The sequence below is a fragment of the Plecotus auritus genome (genome assembly GCF_963455305.1).
Source record: "Plecotus auritus genome assembly, chromosome: 5".
NCBI lineage: Eukaryota > Metazoa > Chordata > Mammalia > Chiroptera > Vespertilionidae > Plecotus > Plecotus auritus.
In genome coordinates, this window is record NC_137776.1 from 50966536 (window position 1) to 50989743 (window position 23208).

A 23208-nucleotide genomic window follows, 5' to 3' on the forward strand; every position below is an offset into this window, starting at 1 on the left:
ACAAGTCAAGGGGAAATTTGGGTAGAGATACAATGAATTTCTTATGCAACCTCCCTTTTGTGTGAACAGTTGGATTGTGTTTGCTTGAAATTTTTTGCACAGTTCATTTCCTTCAAGGGCAGAGACATTAGCAATTTCTATGCTTGGCTAGAAGACTATGCAGATAATTACTGCATGTCAAATAGCCCTTAAAGCCATGCATTTTAATTTAAAATAGAATGTGGCTCTTTGACTATTTTATTGGGTCTTAGAGGAAAACAAATGAGTAAATATCTGGGCATGAAACATTTATGTGATATGACAGATTATTTTCTTATTGCAGACTTAAATAAAAATTTTTTTTATTAGCAAAGAGAATGCTATGATATATATGCAACAGCGAAGGAAATACATAGAATGTATGAAATCTAGAAGGAAATGTGTTATGAGGCAAGAAAGCAGAGATGGAGGTCACTTTGCTAAAAGAACTGTGTTAAGGTTGAGTCATTATTGACTAGAGAGTACAATTAAGAACATTGGGGAGTGCTCATGTGAGAGAAAGACAGAAATAGACTCAAAAGGCTTTGGACCAATCAGGAAAATGATTTGTTGAAAGCAGAACGTTCCGTACAATTACAGGGGACACACCAAAACAAACATGTAGATTGGGAATAAACAGAAGGACAGCTCAAAGAGAACTATGGATCCCAGTCAGAAATGAGATGGTGGATGTAGAGAGATAAATACATCTGTGAAGGGGCCTGTGAAAGCCGAGAAGCCCCACCAGGTGGCAGAGGGGGGAGGCAGTAACCATACTTACCATTCAGATTGTTGTCTTTGCTAATCACAGCCTCTTTCACTAGGAACTCTTCCCGTGCTATAAATATCACTTTGGACTTCTCTTGAAGTCCTGCTCCATCATTTTACAGCACCATTGTTAGAAGGGATCCAGTGTCTATCAGTACCTTCCCAGGCTCTGTTGACTCTCCCAGAAGAAATGCTTTGACTACTATTAAACTCCTTTTTTCAAGTTTATCTTTATGGCTGAAAGTACTACAGATGTTCCCTCTTATTCCCTATTGACCCCCTCTACCCCTCAGCTGTCCTCTGCCACTGGCCTTCACCACACTGTTGTCTGTGTCCACGGGTTATGCATATATGCATATAGGTTCTTTGGTAAATCTCTCCGCACCCACCCACCCACTCTCCTTCCCTCTGAGATTCATCAGTCTGTTCCATGCTTCTATGTCTCGATCTATTTTGCTCGTTATTTTATTTTGTTCATTGGATTCCACATATGAGTGAGATCCTACCATTAAACTCTTCAGTGATTTTTTTTTAAATGCCATACCTTTGTCTTACCCTAGACAAACTACATTTCTAGTGATGGGACTCAGTTACTGGTATTTTAAAAATACATTCCAAGTGATTCCAATGTGCAGGCAGGGTTAAGAATCAACATGATGTGGAGAAAAAGGAACCTTGGTGCACTGCTGGTGGGAATGCAGATTGGTGCAGCCACTGTGGAGAACAGTATGGAGTTTCCTCAAAAAACTAAAAATGGAACTCCCATTTGACCCAGTGATCCCACTTCTAGGAATATATACCAAGAAACTAGAAACACCAATCAGAAAGGATATATGCACCCCTATGTTCATAGCAGCACAATTCACCATAGCTAAGATTTGGAAACAGCCTAAGTGCCCATCAGCAGATGAGTGGATTAAAAAACTGTGGTACATCTACGCAATGGAATACTATGCTGCAGTAAAAAAGAAAGAGTTCTTACCATTTGCAACAAGATAGATGGAGATGGAGAGCATTATGCTAAGTGAAATAAGCCAGGCAGAGAAAGATAAATATCACATGATCTCATTCATTTGTGGAATATAATGAACAACATAAACTGATGAACAAAAATAGATCCAGAGACAAGGGGCAGGGGAGGGGGCGTTAGAGATCAACCATTCCTACCATTTGCAACAACATGGATGGAACTGGAGAGAATTATGCTAAGTGAAATAAGCCAGTCAGAGAAAGATAAGTATCACATGATCTCACTCATTTGTGGAATATAATGAACAACATAAACGGATGAACAAAAACAGTTCCAGAGACAGAGAAACATCGATCAGACCATCAAATCTCGGAGGGAATGTAGGGAAGGGTGGGGGTAAGGGGGAAAGATCAACCAAAGGACTTGTATGCATGCATATGGGCCTAACCAATGGACATAGACAACAGGGGGGTGAGGGCATGAGTGGGGGGGAAGGGGGGTAATGGGGGAAGAAGGACACATATGTAACACCTTAATCAATAAAGAAATTTAAAAAAAAAGAATCAACATGATGAAAAAATTCATACTCTACCTGTTTTCCTTTCAGCTTAAGCCCCTCCCTCTGCCAAAGGTCAACCTGAAAGAAGCTTCCATGACATTTAATATGTAAATTATTGGTTATAACTGGATCTTCCTATTAAATTTGATTTTTGCATTAACTGATTTATCTTGTCAGAGAATCTACCTCTAGAATAAAAGAAGAACCTAAATCTAATGAGAAATTATACAGCTGGTGATAGTTTGTATACAAATTCAGTAATGTGGGGCCAGAAGAGGAGAAGCAGTGGTGACCATTGGAATGTACTCCTCTTACAACACAGCATGATGGCCACCTTCTCCTCTGAGTTTTCTGCAATGCTGACCTGGAAGGAGCTTAAGATACAGCCTGGTTTCTGTGGATGAAAAGTCTGGTTTGACAGTCACAAAGTGAGGTTGCAAACAGCACCATGTCATTTTTCAGAAGTGACTGTACATGGCTGCCAGGAAATGAAGATTAATCTCCATCCATGATGAGAGCCTCACCAGTCTCCTTTATCATTCTTATAATTTCAGCAGGAGGATAACCAGGAAGTAGTCAGGCAGCACTGGCCTTCCCCACATTTTGCTCCTCCCCAGGCAGCCCATGAATTACACCCACTCTTGGTTCTCCCATTAGTGTGCTAATCTGATTTGAATGACGTATGTGTTGGGGTAAAATTAATTTTGCTGAAAACTTAGTTGTGCATAAGAATGTCTTGCATTTATGCTTTTCCAATTATTTAAAATACTCTACCGTAATATCCTTTAAAAATACTCTATCATATTATTTTATTTTAACTTCATAGTGGTTTAGTAATCTTCCTTTTAGTGATAAGGAAATGGACAAGTAATCTTTCCCAGGTCATTTCTTTAGTGCAGCGACCCTATTTGGAGACTAAATTTTATTTCCAGAGCAATGCTTCTTCCTAGTCTAGGCTGTATCCAGGTTACCTAAGGCCAACATTGGTGAGAGGTAAACCAGCTGCAAAATGAATAATAGTTGATGCTATAACCAGCTTTTTTCAAATGCTTTCAACTATCTAGACCTCCAATTCAACTGTATCATTTCAACTATAAGGCTTTTCTGTGTAGTCTTGTGAATTAGGTAATACATGGGCACATCTGGCTAGCTGCCACATCATTAGAACTTTGAGATATAATCACCACTTTGAACTTCCGTTGGATGGCTTATCCCATCGTTGGACAGCAGGGATACAATTGTAATGGGAGTTCAGTGGTTACTGTTACCTTCCCAGTCTCTGACATCTTCCCTGGGGGAAACATCAAGTGGCACTAAGCTGGGCACCTCAAAGCTTGAGGGTGACTCTAATTCCCATCCTCTTCTGTTGACCCTGGGACCTAGCAGACATGTTCTTCTCTGGAAAGTCAACTATGGAAATAAGTGAAGGCCCTCCAAATGAGAACAAACAGAGGCTATTTATTTTGAGCTTGCTATAGTAAGATTTGGCCACTGTCATTTGCATTTGACAGACTCAGAAGCAGGCAGAGGAATAGGAAAGCTCTATAGTAAACACAAGGAAGGCCTCAGGTCTGCTTTGGTTATAGGTTATGGGCACGGGCAAGCAGGAGCTGATTAATTAGAAACAGAGCATCTTATGTGATTGACTAGGATGCATATTTGGCTCTCTCTGGTTGGTCCTTAGTTGGAAGCAGGGACAAAAATATAGTGAAACTGGTAGTCTTGACCAAGTCTTGACCATTCTGGATAGATTGCTTCAGAGGTTGTGGATCAGAGTTCTAGTGTCATACTTGGTCTGACTTGTCCATTTGTATATTCAATCTCTCACAAGACAAATTGAGTAACCACATGTCAGAAGTAGTTTGTGTAACATCCCACCAAGAAATAAGGGGATCCCTTGTCTATCCCATGATTCTACAATCCTTATTATCCACTGAGTTAAAATTAGGGCATACAGTTGCTTACCAAAGAAGAATCAATTTATTCAGGCATACCACTATTCTATCTGAGGTTTTAACCTTGACTAATCAGAACCTATACTACTGCCTTTTGATTTGCATATTCAGGTTCTATAATTTCCATAATCTCTTTGATGAGCCATAAGAAAGAACATTACTTCCATTTATTCTTTTTCTATGAAGTATTTGAGCTACATATTTCATAAAATTCATTTTCTTCAGAAATGTCTTGTCCTCACCTCAGGGTGTGAAGGTTATCAAATACATTTTGTCTTACAATTAAAAATTCAACTTCATGTTCATTAAATACTTCAGAGTCTGTGGACTGTGGTGAAGTTGGCTGCACGTGAGCTTTTCATCTTAGACAGTTAATTTAGAAAGATTGTGTCTCAGGACTATTAGGTTCTGTAGGCTAAATATAATTGACCAAAGCAAAAGCACCTTGATATCTTTTGCCTTTTAACAGGATCTGCTATCTATTTATTCCCCATAGTTCATCATTTTTAGTCTTTTCATTTCTTAGCTTATGTGCACTTCCTCAGAGATGCCTTCTCTGATCAGCATCCTCACCATTCCTTTAACAGTGTTTTCTCGGAAACACTCTTAATTTAGGGGATTGTGTGTTAGTCTGCTAGGGTGACATACAAAGTAACTTACTGGGTGGTTTAAACAATAGTAATATATTTTCCCACAATTCTGGAGGCTACATGTCCCAGAGCAAGGTGTCGGCAGAGTTGGTTTCTTCTGAGACCTCTCTGCTTGGCTCATAAATGACCGTCATTTCCCTGTGTCCTCACGTGGTCCTCCTTTTGTATGGATGTGTCCTAGTCTCTTAGTAATGACACCAGTCTTATTAGGTTAAGGTCCATCCTGATGACTTCACTTTAACACTTAGGTACCTCTTTAAAGGCCCTATCTCCAGTTATATTCTGAGATACTGAGGGTTAGGACTTCAAGATGTGAATTTTGAGGATGAAATTCAACTCATAACAAGAATTTAATTATAATTTGTAATTGTACTTTTTCTTTTTAGTTCTTGTGTTTAATTTATCTTTCCTGCACCATAGTACAAGCTCCATAAAATTAGGAATGATGTTTGCTTTGTGTACCAGCTCCAGCACAATCCTTGGCACAGGCCCACGCAGGGACTGGTTTCCTATGAAGCTAGTGAAATTTGAATGGGCCCCTGGCATGACAGGCTATTGCTGGGATCTGCTGGGAGCTGTAGAGCATATTAATAATTTGATATTCCTTTTATTAAAGAGAGGCCCTAACAATAAAGGAGCTTTAGATTCCATAAAACCTGGAACTTCTGGGCCCGCATAGGTATTCAATAAATGAACTAGTGATCAAAATTTGATGTGAGTGCTGTGTTATAAAGAGTCTGTGCTTTAAAAAACATGCTTGATATTTAATTAATCTAAACTCAGATGTGTTTTCCCACAGAGATAATGTTACAAAGTGGTCAAAAAGATTCTTTTTTTTTTTAATTTCCCAACTTAATCATTTTTTCTTTATTTTCTTTATTTATTTTTCCCATCACTACTTATTCCCCCAATACCCTCTTTCACTTCCACCTACCCCTTTCCCCCCTGCAATCACCACACTGTTGTTCATGACCATGAGTTCTTTCTCTCTTTTTTGTTTTTTTTGCTCAATCCCTTCACCCCCCCAGAGCTATCTGCCTGTTCTCTATCATAATTAAAATGGCACACAAAATAAAGAAAAAAGATTCTTTAAGGTGAAGAAAATTATATACAATGTATATATAAGAAATATATATATATGTGTGTGTGTATATATATATATATATATATATATATATATATATATATATATTATATAATAAAAGGGTAATATGCAAATTGACCCTAATGGCAGAATGACCGGGAATGACCGGTCACTATGATGTGCACTGACCACTAGGGGGCAGATGCTCAATGCAGGAGCTGCCCCCTGGTGGTCAGTGTGCTTCTACAGGGAGAGCACTGCTCAGCCAGAAGCCAGCTCATGACTGGCCAGCACAGCAGCGGTGGCAGAAGCCTCTCCTGCCTTCGTGGCAGCACTAAGGATGTTCGACTAACAGCTTAGGCCCACTCCCCATGGGCCTAAGCTATTAGTTGGACACCCCCTGAGGGCTCTCAGGCTACCAGAGGGATGTCTGACTTCCAGCTTAGGCCCGATCCCCCGGGGAATAGGCCTAAACTGGCAGTCAGACATCCCCCAAGGGGTCCCAGACTGCGAGAGGGCACAGGCCGGGCTGAGGGACTCCCCGCCCTCCCCCAAGTGCATGAATTTTTGTGCACCGGGCCTCTAATTAATATATATATATATATATATATATATATATATATATATATATATATATATATATATGCTTATGTTTAAGGAGAATAGGAGAATAAACATAAACTAATGTTTTAAGGTTACTTATAAAGGAAAGAAGGGAATAGAGTAGAAGGGATGGGGAAAACTAGGCTTCTTTAAATATACTTATTTTCTTGATTTGATTTTGAAATCATGTAAATATTTTACATAATTACATATTAAATTTAAAAATCAATTTTTGCAAAATTTAAAAAGTGAGACAAATGATAAAACTAAAAATAATGCTTACTTGACACACCATATTTGTGAACTATTCATTTCCAGCTTTTCAGCACTTGTGTTTTACGATTTTGTTCCTGTGGGAAATCTCTTTCTAAGTATTTCCTTAGTGCTCCTGAGTTTGCAGTCTGTCACCAGAGTTGCATGGGGTGGAGATACTTATCCTATGAAGATCATGGCAGAAGGGAGATGCAGGAGGTTGGTTACTTTTGGTACTAACATAATCTTTGAGTAGAGTTTTTTCTTCTAATAACAGAATCTGTCTAATAAGCTGGATCATTCCAAAGTCAAGGTTGTTAGAGTTCAAAGTCTCTCCCAAATCAGTTCACCAAATGATGGAGCAAAGCCATGTCTAAGCTACAAAGGTTAAGATTCAAATATGAATAGATCTACCTCTATCCCCTTTTGAGGTTGTCTTTCTCAATGTGTGGTCTATGGACCACCTACACGCAGAATCCCAGGTCCACTCCAGATCACAGAGTCAGAGTCTTTGGGAAAATGGTCCAGCAATGTGTATTTTAGTAAGCTTCCTACGTGGTTCTCATGCATATCAAATTTTAAAAGCTCCATCTTAATTCATCTCTCCCTTGATACAAGGTGTCATACTCCGTGCACCCTGTTGACCCTTTCTTATAATACTTTATCACTTTCTACTGTAAGGCATTTTTTTCATCAGTTACTTTATTTGGGCTCTGTACTATCCACTCTTTCCCTTGGGTGCTTGATATGTTCTTGTATTCCCCCTTTTAGAATATCCTTTCCATTCTCTTTTTAAATCTAAGATCTATAGTAAACACAAAAATATTATCTATAATTAACATCAGTTATTCTTATTTTGCCAAATAGCTTGTAAAAGTGGAATTGATCTTCAACGGTGAGATAGTAGGGCAAGGTGATAAAATTTCAGTCTTATACACCATTCTGTTGCTTCTCCTTTACTCTCTGACATCTCTGTCTCTTCCTCCCACTCTCCCTCTTCTCTCTTCTTCTTCCTCTTTCTCTCCCAGCTCCTTCTCTCCATCCTAGCCTCCCTCTTTCTCACACAAAATACTTAATCTAAATATTTGAATTGGTCAAAAACTTTAACCTTCTCTATAGCCTGAGAGCAAAGACAACTCCAAGAGAGCAGAGCCTACCTGAATTGTTCACTGTTGCATCTCAGAATCAAGCCAGATGTCCTCCACATAATGAGAGTCTTCAGAAAATTGCACGGCCAGCCACCATTTCCTTCAGGGTCAATACCTTTTCTTCCTGCTGTCGTAGAAGTCTGTATTTGATTCCTCCATGTTCTGTTCAATGACTAGAACTTTGTTGTGCCAGTAAAAGCACTTTTAAGCAAAAATCTTTAAAGTATGTGCTTTTGGGTCTCATATTAGCCAAATCTCATCAATCATTAGGCCAGGAGTCCATAGCCTGAATCTGACTAATTTAGAAGTCATTGAACTTCCTAACGTCCATATACAGAATGTTAGTACATGTGCAGATTCCTTGGAAGAAAGCCAGAGCTTTCAAAAGATTCCCGGAGAAATCCTGATCTGAACAAGTTAAGTGTAGCATAAGGCATCCACTGTTCACAGTTCCTACATTCAGGATCCCTTCATTTCCTCACTTTCTTTAGAATTATCTTCAGTGATCTAATCTCCCTAGTATAATTTGCTTGTCTTGATGACTTCATTATATATATATATATATATATATATATATATATATATATATATATATATATATATAAAATTTCAGAGAGGAAGAAAGAAGGAAGGAGAGATAGAAACATTGAAGATGAGAGAGCATCATTGATTGGCTGCCTCCTGCACCCCCCATACTGGGGATCTAGCTCACAAGCCAGGCAGGTGCCTTGACTGGGAATCAAACTTCGACTTCCTGATTCATAGGTCAATACTCAACCATTGAGCCACACCGGCTGGGCAATGACTTCCTTCTTTTTAATGACTTTTAAAAAAATATTTTAATACTATAGCCCAGTGGTCGGCAAACTCATTAGTCAACAGAGCGGCAAACCGCGGCTCGCTAGCCGCAGTTTGCCGGCCACTGCTATAGCCAGTCCCCAAACTCTGTATGGTTGCTTTGTTTTTAGTTAATTCCAGTAGTTGAATGATTCCAGTTCTTTGCAGAGATTTCTTATTTTAATTCACTTAGATTTTCCTGAGTTTTTGATTTGTAGTAAATTTTGCCTGTTTTACTTAAATTGAAACCTGTAAGACAGAGGCTAGAACTTCTTCAATATGTTTTGTCACACTAAATATTACATAACCATAAAATATATTCTTATCATAAGAGGAAACATTCATTTCTGAGTTATAATGCTCTCTGCAATTCAACATCATTCAGAGATTTTTGGCTTTAGCTTGTTGCTAGTAGCAACAAACAAAAATATTTGGAAGCATTGACCTTTAATGTCTCTGTTCATGGTCATTATCCTTTTACCCCACGCTTATCTGCCTTGTCTACAATTAATTGTATTTGAGATCTCTCCAGTGTCACCTTGCAATGTAAAGTGGATTTATTTCAGACCAAGTTTAGACTCTAGGGACTTTAGAGAATAATTACCTGCATTCTGGCTAGCATCCCAGGAATATTGGCATTCCATAATGACACTATTATAAGTGACCCAGCTATAGCTGTCCCAGGTATCCCTTCCATTAGCCTCATAATGTATTTTTCTCTGGAAATGTCATAACTTTTTTTTGATAACCAAAGGACAGAGTTGCTCATTGATCAGTACCATTAATTTTCTTCACAGCAGAATTAAGATATTTTATAGATGGCTTAAACTTTAAGTGAAGCATGTGTGAGGCAGTGTTTCTTAAACTTGAACATGCATAAGAATCACCTGGAGAGCTTGTTAAAACACTGATGACTGGGACTCAACTCTAGAATTTTTAATTCAAAAGGAATAGAGAGCGGTCTGAGAATTTGCACTTCTAGCACGTTCCTAGATGAAGGTGATACTCTTGGGTGGGAAACCTCACTTTTGAGAAGCACTAGTGTAAGGCATTGATTCTCACAGTGGGCAGGACAGGGATAACTCAGACGTCAAGGAGATGGCAGTCTTATAAGGAAGATAAGATATTTATATAGCCCTGGCCAGTTTGGCTCAGTGGATAGAGCGTCGGCCTGCGAACTGGGGGGGTCCCGGGTTTGATTCTGGTTAAGGGCACATGCCCAGGTTGTGGTCTCGATTCTCAGTGGGGGACTTGCAGGAGACAGCCAATTGATGATTCTCTCTCATCATGGATGTTTCTGTCTCTCTCCCTCCTCCTTCCTCTCTGAAATCAATAAAAATATATTTTAAAAAAAGATATTTATGTAAATAGCAAAGCTCTGTACCCTTTGGGGCTGTTGGACAGAGTAAATGGACAAGAGGAAAAGGCAGATACAACTTTCACTTTACAAGACTGGGAAGCCTTTGTGGAGGAGGTGGCAAGTAACTTGGCCTTCATAGGTGGGTAGAATCTAGAAATCCAAAACTACAGGATTACGCAGAACAACATCCCATTGAAATATATTGCATTTAAAAACTGTAAAAAAATCTCCATTTTTGACATTAATGAGACAATTGAAAAATTTTTAATTATTAAAATTTGTAATTGTCTCATAAATGTCAAAAATTGTGTTTTAAACAAGTTTTTAAATGTAATATGTTAATTAATGTTAATATTTTTAGTGTAATAATGATATTATGGTTATGTTAAAATGAGTCTTTATCTTTTAGAAAGGTATACTGAGATATATGTGGGTGAAATGAAATGTTGCCTGGGGGAGTGGATGGATGTGGATAGAGCAGATTAGCCAGTGGTTGATAATAGCTGGGACCTGGTTACCAATTCATGACAAGTTCATTTTCTATTTACTTTTGTGTATGTTAGAAATTCTTTGAAACACATTTTCTAAAGAAACTGTATGAACAAAATAGAAGAACTAAAGTAGAGCAGGCTGATAGCTTATTTCTGTTAGAATATAAACAGTGTAGAGTAAATGATGGAATAATAAGGGTAAAATAGTAAATGAAGACAATTCAAAGATCTGACTTGAATGCCACTAAGGAACAAAAGCTATATATATATATGAAAGAGAGGAAGGGAGAGGGAGAAGCATTGATAAGAGAGAAACATTGATTGGCTGCCTCCTGCACAGCCCCTACTGGGGATCGAGCCCAAAACCTAGGCATGTGCCCCGACAAAGAATCAAACAGAGAACCTCTTGGTCCATGGTATGGTGCTCAATCCACTGAGCCACACCAACTGGGCTTAAAAAGCTATGTTTTTAAGACAATAGAGGTATGCTGAAAGTATTTCAAACAGGGAACTAACATGACAAAAATGCACTTTGAAAATATTATTGTGCCAAAACAGATTAGGAGGGCAAGAGTCTGGAGGTAAGAACCAGTGGTAAAGATGTGAATAGAGATCTAGAGGATAAAAAAAAGGGAAGACTGGGGTAGGGGTGCATATTGATGAATCTGTTGGTGTTGGCAACCAGTGAACTATGAAAGAATCGTGGAAGATTTCAAGATTCTAAACTTGAAGACTGAGAGAACACCAGTGCCATGGAAAGAAGAGATATTTAACAAGAAAATGAAAAAATTTGTTTTGAAATATTGCTAGTGGGGAATCCATGTGATATGAACAGCGGATAGCTGGAAATATATGATTGGAATACAGAAAACCAGGCAAAACAGGACTGAATCTGAAAGACATCTATGCGAGATGAGATGAGATTGCCCTGGGAAATAAGTTAATGGGAAAAGAGACTCAAGAATGTTAGAGTGGGAATTTTTGAGCACTACTGAGGCCGTGGACTATGCTCCAGATAGAGTTGTCAGTGCTGACATCAGGCCAGGCCTTGAGATACGGTCTCATGGCCCCTTCCCAGCACGTAGGCCTTCTTTCATAGAACACTGTCAGCTTTCTGAAGAACAGGATGACCCTGTGAATAACATGGTTGTCAATGGCATGATCCTGACGTTGCTTAGGAAAAACTGTTTTGTTTTGGGTTACTTGCTCTGCAAAAACAGGATGTGGTTAATGTGCTTAAAAGTGGTCCTGCACAAAGGGTCGGGGCTGCTCTCTGGACTCCCTGCGTGGAGAAAGGCAGAGCAGTCGCCGACTAATAAAGGCTCCCCAAATTTTAATTTGGTCTGGGCTCCAGTGGTCGTTCACTCGCACTCGCTCCACAACAAAGAACTTTGGGAAGCTACCAAACTTAGGGATTTAGAAAGAGAAGAGCAAGGAGAGAAGGACTAGTAGAAAGGTAGAGGCATAAGATTTCACTTTCATGTAATTACATTAGTTTAGTGTGGTGATTTTCAACCAGTGTGCTGCAAGAAATTTTAAAACATGCAATACCTAACTATTTAGTCAGGGGCACTGACCTCTTTTCCTTAGATTGTCAAATTAAAAAATAATAACAGCCAACACAATAATAACTATCCAGTGTGAGTGTCCTGTCTTGAACCATAAATATATAGGTCATATAATAGAGTTGCATCTTACTGGTTACATTGCAAAATAAGGTTACATCTGATTGGTTAATTCTAGGTATCAGAAATCCTTATATACAATATAGGCACTTGATCATTTGTGGAATATAATGAGTAGCATAAACTGATGAACAAAAATAGAACCAGAGTCATAGAAGCATCAGACTGTCCAACCTATGAGGGAAGGCAGGGGGTGAGGGAGTAAGAGATCAACCAAAGGACTTGTATGCATGCATATGAGCAAAACCAATGGACACAGACGGCAGGGGAGAGGAGGTGCGAGGAGGGCATGTGCTGGGGTGGGGGGCGGCCTGAGCGTGGTCAATGGGGGAAAAGGGAGACTTATGTAATACTTTAAACAATGAAGAATTTAAATTAAAAAAAAAGTCACTTTGGAGCAAAAAGGAGTAATCACTATTATTATTATTATTATTTATGTATCAGGGGTCCTCAAACTTTTTATTTTTTTATTTTTTATTTTTTATATTTTATTGATATTTTACAGAAAGGAAGGGAGAGGGATAGAGAGCTAGAAACATCGATGAGAGAGAAACATTGATCAGCTGCCTCCTGCACACCTCCTACTGGGGATGTGCCCGCAACCAAGGTACATGCCCTTGACCGGAATTGAACCTAGGACCCTTCAGTCCACAGGCCGATGCTCTATCCACTGAGCCAAACCGGTTTCGGCAGTCCTCAAACTTTTTAAACAGGGGGCCAGTTCACTGTGCCTCAGACCATTGGAGGGCCGAACTATAGTTTTAAAAAAAAAACTATGAACAAATTCCTATGCGCACTGCGAGCCCGGGACGAGTCGGCTGCTAAGCAGGACAGGCAGCGGCACCCGGCGGGCCGGATAAATGTCCTCGGCGGGCCGCATGTGGCCTGTGGGTCGTACTTTGAGGACCCCTTATGATCAATCAAAATAATACCTTTTTTTTCAAATCAGCAAAATATGTATTTTTTGGTGTGCTGCAGAATTTTAGTAATTAATTTATGTGTGCCATGAGATGAAAAAGTTTGAAAATTCCTGGCTCAGAGGTATCAACTATTATGCCCACAATAATTAGACCACAATTTAATTATGATAAATTAAAAATAATATTCTTTGTTTGTACACCCATGTTCACAGCAGCATTATTCACAATAACCAAAAGGTGAAAGTAACCTAACTGTCCATCAATGGATAAATAGATAAACAAAATGTGATAAATGCATGTATTAGTTAGGATTCTCCAGAGAAACAGAACCATTAGAATATATATTTATTAAAATGAATTTGTTCACATAAGAATTACCTAGCTGGCCGAAACCGGTATGGCTCAGTGGATAGAGTGTCGGCCTGCGGACTGAAGGGTCCCGGGTTCGATTCCGGTCAAGGGCATGTACCTTGGTTGCGGGCACATCACCAGTGGGAGGTGTGCAGGAGGCAGCTGATCGATGTTTCTCTCTCATCGATGTTTCTAGCTCTCTATCCCTCTCCCTTCCTCTCTGTAAAAATATCAATAAAATATATTTAAAAAAAAAAAAAAAGATTTACCTAGCTATTCCTGCCTACTCATAATTGGAGTCAACGTAACCAAAATAGTCCACTAAAGAGAGCAGAAAATGAGTCAGCTACAAGATGTTCACCTAAGGCTAAGAGATGTAGTTGCAGCTTTGTGTCAGTTAGGAATATCTCAAAGCCTTACTAATGAACTCTTTTTTCCCATTTTGCTCCTGGATCAGTCATACTCTGCCAGCTTCCTTCAGGAATGCATTAGAGAGATAGTCCAAGCATTATTCGAAGCTGAGGAAATAATTTATGATCTTGAATTAAGCCTAAAGAAATTACTGAAACTGTTTTCTGACTATTGTTAAAATTTTAGTATCCATTACGCTGAAACTGAAGTTGTTATATTTCTGAGACATTGACATATCATTAAATGGATAATGCTGAATAACTACACCTAACTGATTAATTAATTCTTCTTGGATTGGGGTGGAAAGGATGTATAGGCATACCTTGTTTGATTGGGCTTCACTTTATTGTGCTTTGTAGATATTGTTTTTGTTTGTTTGTTTGTTTGTTTGTTTGTTTTTTAATAAATTAAAGGTGAGACCCTCCACCAGCAAAAAGATTGCAGCTTATGGAAGGCTCATTTAGCAATAAAGTAATTTTTTGTTTGTTTTTTGTTAATCCTTATCTGAGGGTTTTTTTCTCCCATTGATATTATTTTTTTTTTTTTTTGAGAGAGAGAGAGAATGGAAAGGAGTGGGAGAGACACACAGAGAGAAACATCTATGTGAGAGACACACATCGATTGGTTGTCTCCCGCACACGCCCCAACTGGAAGCCTGGATGGAGCCTGCAATCTAGGTACTTGCCCTTGCTGGGAATCGAACCCGAGACACTCTAGTCTGCAGGCCAATGCTCCAACCACTGAGCAAAACTGGCTAGGGTGCAATAAAGTATTTTCAATTAAGGTATAGACATTGTTTTTTAGACATTAGGCTATTGCAAATTCAATGTAATACAGGATAATATAAACATAACTTTTATATGCACTGGGAAACCAAAAAATTTGAGACTTGCTTTACTGTGATATGCACTTTACTGTGGTGATCTGAAACTGAACCTGCAATATCTCCAAGGTCTGCCTGTATTCTCTGCTTATTTAGACATGACACAGTGCATATTTCCTTAAAATTAGGATTCCACAAGTTGTGTAATTGATTGCCTTGTAATGGGATCTGTATACATTGCTTTAGCTAAAGTTAGTGTTCAATTGCAACAATTTTCCTATTTCTTTGCTAACTTAGACTTTGTTCTATTTAAAGTCTTATTTATATACGTTTTAATATGACAACCCATTGCACAGGAAGTAGATAGGGGATAAATCATAGAAACAAGAAACCATTTTGAGTACTTATGTTATAGGGCCCTATTCTAAGGCATTTGCATTTATTATCTCTTTTAGATTCACATTGGGTATGTGAAGAAGATATTATTATTGTTGTTATTATTACTACCTTCACTTTACAGATTAGGAAATAATAGAGGGTGCAATAATAGAGGGTGGGTACCAAGAAAAAGGTTTGTGTCATTGTCTACTGTGGCAGAAACTACCTGTACTAGGTACTGCCTTTTAAAGTTTCAGATTTAATTCACATGGTCAAATACAGAGAATCAGAAGATTCTGGAAGTGTTAATATTAGAAGCCAATTAACAGTAATATTCCAGCCACTTCCCAGTGAAGAGTTATTTAAAGATGAGACCAATTAAAATAGTATTTTTATTAGTTTTATTATTTTTAATTAGCTTTATTTAAGCTATGGGTAGTGCCAAAGAAGAGGGTATATACTTGGTAACAGAATACAATTAAAGTCCTATATTTATGTTTATTGCAGAAACCTTTATTTGAAATTGATGAATGGCCCGTCCTAGGGAGAGTCTTCCAGGAACTATTAATACTTTCCTAAGCCAAGCCGAGAATGAGGCTATAGCTCAAAAAAGAACTACAACTCCCAGAATGCCCTTTCCCCCATCTTTTCCGCGAGAATCGGACGGGAGTGCCTACATCAACCAATCCCTTCATTGAAAAACCTATGCTACCAGCCAATCAGAAGGCGAGCAGGCGCTGGCCGTGGGGAGGCAGAAGGCGCGGTAGGTTTGAAATAGGGAAGTTGGCGCGGCAGAGGGAGATGGGTCTGCAGCCTGGCGGTTAGCTGGAGTCGGTTCACGTCTTGTGTGGGGAGGGCGGCGGGGCCCAGGCCTCCCGGAGAAGGTGAGAGAGGCGGGAGCTAGCTGGGCTCCGACCCGCCGTCGCGGTAGAGGAAAGTGGATTTGGGGGCGGTTGTGTGGTGGGGGTGGGGGTGGGGGAGGGGTGTGTCTCAACGCACGTCCTGTTTGTGAATCTGGGCCTCGCGGGTGGGCAGCGGCAAGCTGAGCGAGATGTCTGTGGGTCCCCGGGGAGATTTTAGGTCTTTGGGAAGGTTTTAGCGTTCCAGAGAACTGGTGGCACCTGAGTCGTGCAGGACAAACTTTCACAGTGGAGGACGCCGAGGCCGGAGGGTGTAAGTGACTTGTTCAGGGCCTGGACTACACCCACTGAACCCCCCTCCAGACTTCGTTTTCTGCCGCCTTACCTGACCTGGGGTGGGAGCAAGCGGCGGAGGAGGGGCGTGGGTCTTATCCTACAGGAGGGGCCGGCACCCGGGACTTGGCGATCAGGCTGGAATTAAAAGTGTCAGAGCTGGGAGGTTCCTTAAATGTCACCAATTTTACTTGTGAGAAAATGTAGTCGGCGTCCTTTTCCCAGGGTCACAGAGCGTGTGAGTGTCCTGTGCAGCTCCATACCAACGAATTTCTAGGTAAAGGTGCCCTGAATCTTGCTGCACTTTAACCCTAGTGAAGTCCAGGTGACTGAGCTGCTCTGGAATTTCTACAGTTAAAAGTAAGTTGCTAACCTTTTCTAGCAAAGGTCAAACTGCCAAAATACAGTTGATTGGAATATGTGCCTGATGTGATTCAAGCAACTTAAGAAATACAGTGCGTGTTCTACTTGTTTTGTAGCATTATCTTACAAAATGGTAGAGGATGAGCTGGCACTGTTGGATAAAAACATAAATGAATTTTGGAATAAATTCAAAAGCAATGTCAACGACACCTCCTGTCAGATGGTGGGACTAAGAGATACCTACAAGGACATCAATAAAGCATTTACAGGTACCTAAAGTTAGTTTGTAACATTATGTTGTTCTTTGCTGTTTAGTGTTATTTCAGCTGAATTGAAACATCAATTCCAATTTCTCTTTCAGAAAAGCTGTCTGTGAAATTGAAGGAAGAAGAGCGAATGGTTCAGATGTATCTAGAATATCAAAATCGTATGTGACAATCTGTAGATCTCAGAGTTTTTTAATATTAAACATCTTTATGAAATCCATGATACAAGTAAAACAATGTATGCTGTATGAATGTGTGTATGTATATGAATATGAAAATAATAAACATTTGTATTCATATCCAGCTTAATAAATAGAACATTCCATGTTATACCTTCCTGAATCTTGTGAGAAAATGTAGTCGGTGTCCTTCTTCCCACCTTCCAGAATTAACATATCAATATTTTGTTTAGTGTTGTGGTTTTGAATGTTATATAAAAGTATTATTTTGTCCCCTTTTTTGATAGTCTTTGGTAGTGAGTTTTATTTCTGTGCTAGTGGCCCTGTGCACGAATCCATGCGATAGTAGCTCACTGCTGCTTGCCTCAGCTGGCGGTTTGGCCCACCCCTGCACAAAGCTCGCTGCCCTGCCCTCCAGTAGCTCTCCCCCCCCCCCCCTGTAGTTTGCTGCCCCGCCCTCCTGCTGATCCGGTCCATTTGCATATTACTTTATTAGAAGGGGGAGAGCTTCAAGGGTCATGATCATCTGATTTTTTAATTCTTGTTTTTATTTTGGTATTTTTTTAAAAAGCATTTTTATCTTTTTATATCTATTTTCAAAGACAAATGGGAAAGAATAGATTAGGATTCTTTTCTTTTTGTTTTTTTTAAAGATTTTTTATCATTAGGAAATATTAATTAAAACATGCTGTATTAATCTTATGAAAGTCAATTCTTTGGTCTATCTTAGGTACGTATTGGAAAACAAAGAATTTATGTTCCAGCTAATGCTTTGTGCTTTTTACAGAGATCTGCAGGCAGAATAAGCTTATTCAAGAAAAAAAAGATAACTTGTTAAAGTTGATTGCTGAAGTAAATGACAAAAAGCAGGATTTGGAAGTACTGACTACAAATATCCAGGATCTTAAGGAAGAATATGCTAGGAAGAAGGAAAGTAAGTTTTCAGTTTTACACATGTTTAAACATCAGTTTAAATTTCAAAGTGGTGATGGTTCACAACTCTATTTTGCCTTCTCTGCAGTTTATTGCCCAAAATAGATATTATGCCTTACCGGCATAGCCAGGACTCATCTCTGTAAGGGGTCTATGCAAGTAGCTGAGTGGGTTTTATTTTCTGTTTTACTTAAAGGTCCTTTGGATTTCTTATATAACCAGAGTAATAATGAAGTTAATCAGTGAGTTTAATTAAGTATAGTAGGAAACAGTTTCATGAAACAAGATTTGCTTGGGAGAAGCCATAGTATAATTAAGGTAACAAATTTCTGGATCACGCATTCTTTGACAGAAACTATTAAGCAACCTCTTTATGCTGGAAAATTTCTTTGTTTAAAAAACTTTTATACTCAAATGATTATTTCCTTTAGAAAGGAGTCTTGTTTGCCCACAAACAAAGTAATCAAATCTCTTGAAAATAGCAAAGTTTGTTTTGTTAATGCTTTTTCTTACAGAATTTTTATGCCTACATTATTTTTCTTATCTGCTATGTATTACTTAGGACATAATGTGCTAACTTTAAGAATAATTCTAAACTAGCATGAAATAAAGCTGACTTCTTGTGAGAAATAGTTATGTTTAAAAAAATAGAATATTTTTCCAATGAAGCAATTTCTTGGCTAACCAGAAAAAACAAAATAGTATAAAGGAAGTCTGTTTCTCTGCCAGCCATGCAAATCTTGGCTTAATTATTCATGCTATTAAGTGATAAAGTAGAATAAAACATTCTTCTCACTTCTTGCATATTTTCTCACACAGTTTTGCCTTTCATCTTAAATGAACAGAAGCCCCTTTTGCTAATTGGTAGAGATAGAAACTGAATATAAATTAACAGATTCATTTGGCATCATTTTTATAGTTGTTTTCAAGGTTCTTAAATGAGCACTGAGTATTATTTAAAATATTTGATAGTGTGTCTGTTTTCTTAATCAGCTATTTCCACTGCTAGAAAAACGAGCGAAGAGAGGTTGCAAAGGTTACAGAAGTCTGTAGACATATTTAAAGATCGACTTGGACTAGAAATTCGAAAAATTTATGGTAAGTGTATTAATGTCAATAAAACAGGAAATTAGGTGTGTCTTTTTTAAGTAGAGGAGAATTAAAAACATTTTTAAAAGTAAAAATATTTCATGTTTTCAAGTAAAATAATGACTATATTATTAACTTTTTAGAAAGTAGGGAAAAACTACAAAATTTTTATCACCATAACCTAAGTACTAATGCAGTGGTCGGCAAACTGCAGCTCGCAAGCCATTGCCGCTCTGTTGACTAATGAGTTTGCCGAACACTGGATAGGGGCTTAATCACAAGGAACAACAGCCTGTAATTATTGGAATCTAGAGTCTAGGTCAGTGGTCAGCAAACTCATTAGTCAACAGAGCGGCAAACCGCGGCTTGTGAGCTGCATGTGGCTCGCGAGCCTCAGTTTGCCGACCACTGTACTAATGCCTTGGTTACTTATTATCCAATATTTTAATAAATGTATTTTGGGCATGGTTTGACAACCATGCAAATAATTTTTGTTCTTTGCTCATACTGGTATTGTATGATTAGCATTTCTCCAGTTGTTATAATGGTAAATTTTAAAATGGTATAATAATTCATTCCATTAACATATCATTAGCACGAGTATTGCCTCTAAGTTAACTTTTGGATTCTGCCTGTTTCTTAGTTTTAGAAGTACTACAGTGAATGTAGACTACTCCATTTCTTTTGTATAATTTCTGTGGAATTCCCAGAGAGGAATTACTGGTTAAAGCATGTAAATATTCCAATGGCCTTTACATGTATATATACCAATTTACAGCACTACTTACTGTGTTGGGAGTCCCCAAGATTACCATCATGTTTGGTGTTTTGCCAGAAAGATTTACTGGACTCGGCATATAGTCATAATTTTGATGAAGTACAATGTCTTTTTTTCTTTTGTTATTTGTGATTTTGGTGTCATATGTAAACCTCAATACTTGTAAAAACTAATTTGCAGCATACATTTGGAGATATTGGTTAAGTGAATATAAAGGATGGGGCAAAAGTAGCTTTTGGAAGATAATACAATAATTAATACATAATAATATAAGAATAAACTATTTTGTGTACTCACAACTACAAACCTATTTTTGCCTCATCCTAAATATACTTAGTGTTTAATGATTGATCAGAGACAGAGATAAGAAAGCACATCTCCATCAAAAAAATTTGGCACTAAAATGTTCTCACATTAAATAATTTAATCTCTTTTCAGGTGATAAATTGCAGTTTATATTCACTAATATTGACCCTAAGCATCCTGATAGCCCATATATGTTTTGCCTGCACCTAAATGAAGCAAGGGACTATGAAGGTATGCTCCCTTCTCTATAACGGGTATTTAAGTTTGCCACCCCAAAATGTTACTTGAATTAGAATATAAAGTAATAGGATGAAATAATATTCCCACAGCTATTGTTTTCTTTTTCAGTCTTGCTTTTTGGGATATTGTCTTATAAAGGCTGTGACTATAATAGACTTTTGATGGCACAGTGCCACAGTGGCAGAAAAGTCTAAAAGATAAAAAATCACTATATTACAAAATATGAGTTATCCTTTTAGAGAACTCAAAGCAAAGCTATAAAGGATATGACTACCTAAATGTGAATACTATTATAATTTATCCAAGTAGGTGATTTTGAAACCAAATGTAAAATCATTAGAATCTGGTAATCTTTGTCCCCCCCAAAAATCAATTTTACAAAATTATTCCATCCTGAAAAATTCTACACATTGATAATTTAGCTGAGTTACTGATTCTCTAGCAGGCCAGATGGTTTTTGACTTATGCGGAATATATATGATTGGTGATAGTGTGAACAAGAAGAGAATGGAAATATATTTAATTCTTTTTTATTCTTCTAATTCCCTTTGAAAGTGATTAATTTATTGGAACTCAGAAAATGGTTCTCAGCTTTTGGTGCCTGTGTTCTCATTAAAGCATTTATAGGAGACACACTCAGGTGAATTGTTTAGTTGGCTCTCCAATGTGCCATGATGACCCAGTTCCTATTCTAATGAAATTTTTATTTTAGGACTCGAATTTATGCACAAATATTTGGCCTTTTTCTCTCTAGGTAAATATCTCCTAATCTAATGAGTGCTTTTAAGAAGCAGTCCCAGAAAACCTCTTACCTAGCTTTTAAATTTTCTCCAAATTGGATTCCGCTATTGCTTCATAGTGTCATAGTATTTGATAGTATGTTAAAATAGAATCTACAGTTTAATTTTGGAACCAACTGGTTTTTTTTTTTGTTTTTTTTCCCTACTTTGGTCATGGGCCTTGTTTCCTAAACAATTTCTACCAAAGAGCAGGATCTGATGTGGTCGAATTTCTTCCCCTTGAACAAAGGACAAGGTTGATGGTAGAGAATGCTGGATCATCCCTTTCCTTTGACCCACATCTCTGGAGACTTGCTTGCTCCCATATGTACCATCTGGTTCAACTGCATATGAAATCCGAACTGTTATTTGTGACTTTGAGTATCATTTGTTTAGTAAGCCCTGTAAATGCCACTTTGGGAATAGCAACCACATTTTCTAATGACCTCCCTCTCATTTGTGAGACTTCAGACCCCTCCTCCCTATAATTGTAATTATTAAGTGTTGGAATTTTTTTGATTCAGTGGTAAGATACTAGAAGTCAGGCCAAAGTTCTATAGAGAAAACTGACTTAACAGTTTAAAACACACACACAAACCTGTTAAAAATAGTTTAATTAAAATGTACAGGAAAGATGATGGGAAATGGCATTCTGTTCTTCATCACTAAGCTCTTCAATCCCTTGCCTACCATCTGTTTAAATTTAAAGCAAGACTGTAGTACAGAGATTTGAATATTTAGTGATTAAGCAGAGGAAAGGTTCAAAAGATTTGAAAATCAGGTGTATCTATCATCCTATGCTCAAATCAACTCAACAAAATGGGATTAAAATTATTTGAATCAGATGAAAGCATCTAAATTGGGAAACTTCTCTTCCATAAAAAATCTCATTCAAATTGTCTTTTTTTTTTCATCTAGTGTCAGATAGTGCTCCTCATCTTGAATGCCTAGCAGAATTTCAAGAGAATCTAAGGAAGACCAAAAATTTTTCAGCCTTTCTTGCCAATGTTCGAAAAGCTTTTAGTACTATGGTTTATAGTTAATGTATAAACAGTACATAAAATAAAAACTGTTTATTTTTCTCCCCTATTTTGTATCTCTTAAAAAGAATTCTCACCAAAACCGGTTTGGCTCAGTGGATAGAGCATCAGCCTGCGGACTGAAAGGTCCCAGGTTCGATTCCGGTCAAGGGCATGTACCTTGGTTGCGGGCACATCCCCAGTAGGAGGTGTGCAAGAGGCAGCTGATTGATGTTTCTCTCTTATCGATGTTTCTAACTCTCTATCCCTCTTCCTTCCTCTCTGTAAAAAATCAATAAAATATATTTTTTTAAAAAAAAGAATTCTCATCATCTATAGCTTGCCTGTAATCCTTTTGGATTTTTTTTTAACATTTCTGTATGCTGTGTTTCTTTAAAGTATTTAATTAAAATTTTAGGAAATAAAATTTATAAAGTCAAATGTGTTCTTTTTTAAATGAAAGAATATATACATAGATAGTTGACTCTTGAACAACATGGGTTTGAATTGCTCAGGTCAACTTATATGTGGATTTTTCTTTTTCAATAAATAGTCGTCCATCCATATCCCTGGGTTCCTGGGTTTCACATCTGCAGATTCAACCAAGCATGGCTAAAAAACGGTATTTTTAATCTGTAGTTAGGAATCTGCAAATACAGAAGGCTGACTTAAATTATCCATGGATTTTCAACTGCATGGGGATCAGAGCCCTTAACCACTGCAGTTGTTCAAGGATCAATAAGATATATACATATGTATTTTTAGATACAGTTTTATTAATATATATTATATATAATACA

The 23208-nt window shown here is 37.9% G+C and overlaps 1 protein-coding gene across 2 annotated transcripts; it reads left to right on the top strand.

The window, feature by feature from the left end:
• Positions 1-16034: 16034 nt before the first annotated feature.
• SPC25 (SPC25 component of NDC80 kinetochore complex) lies at positions 16035-22838 on the top strand. Of its 2 annotated transcripts, XM_080667976.1 has the most exons (9): positions 16035-16147; positions 16344-16436; positions 16682-16816; positions 16936-17088; positions 17181-17246; positions 18052-18198; positions 19191-19295; positions 20503-20601; positions 22308-22838. In XM_080667976.1, exons 4-9 carry the CDS (start codon positions 16950-16952, stop codon positions 22430-22432), a joined length of 681 nt encoding a protein of 226 aa, XP_080524102.1. In that variant the 5' UTR covers positions 16035-16147; positions 16344-16436; positions 16682-16816; positions 16936-16949; the 3' UTR covers positions 22433-22838. The 2 variants fall into 2 exon arrangements, with proteins under 2 accessions (XP_080524102.1, XP_080524101.1); XM_080667975.1 differs by lacking the exon at positions 16344-16436.
• The last annotated feature ends 370 nt before the right edge of the window (positions 22839-23208 follow it).

Bases quoted from the DNA above. Each gene is read 5' to 3' on its own strand.
- SPC25 (XM_080667976.1), top strand. From the start codon at position 16,950: ATGGTAGAGGATGAGCTGGCACTGTTGGATAAAAACATAAATGAATTT. The intron at 19,296-20,502 runs GTAAGTGTATTA...ATCTCTTTTCAG, and splicing joins AGAAATTCGAAAAATTTATG to GTGATAAATTGCAGTTTATA. The intron at 20,602-22,307 runs GTATGCTCCCTT...TTTTTCATCTAG, and splicing joins TGAAGCAAGGGACTATGAAG to TGTCAGATAGTGCTCCTCAT.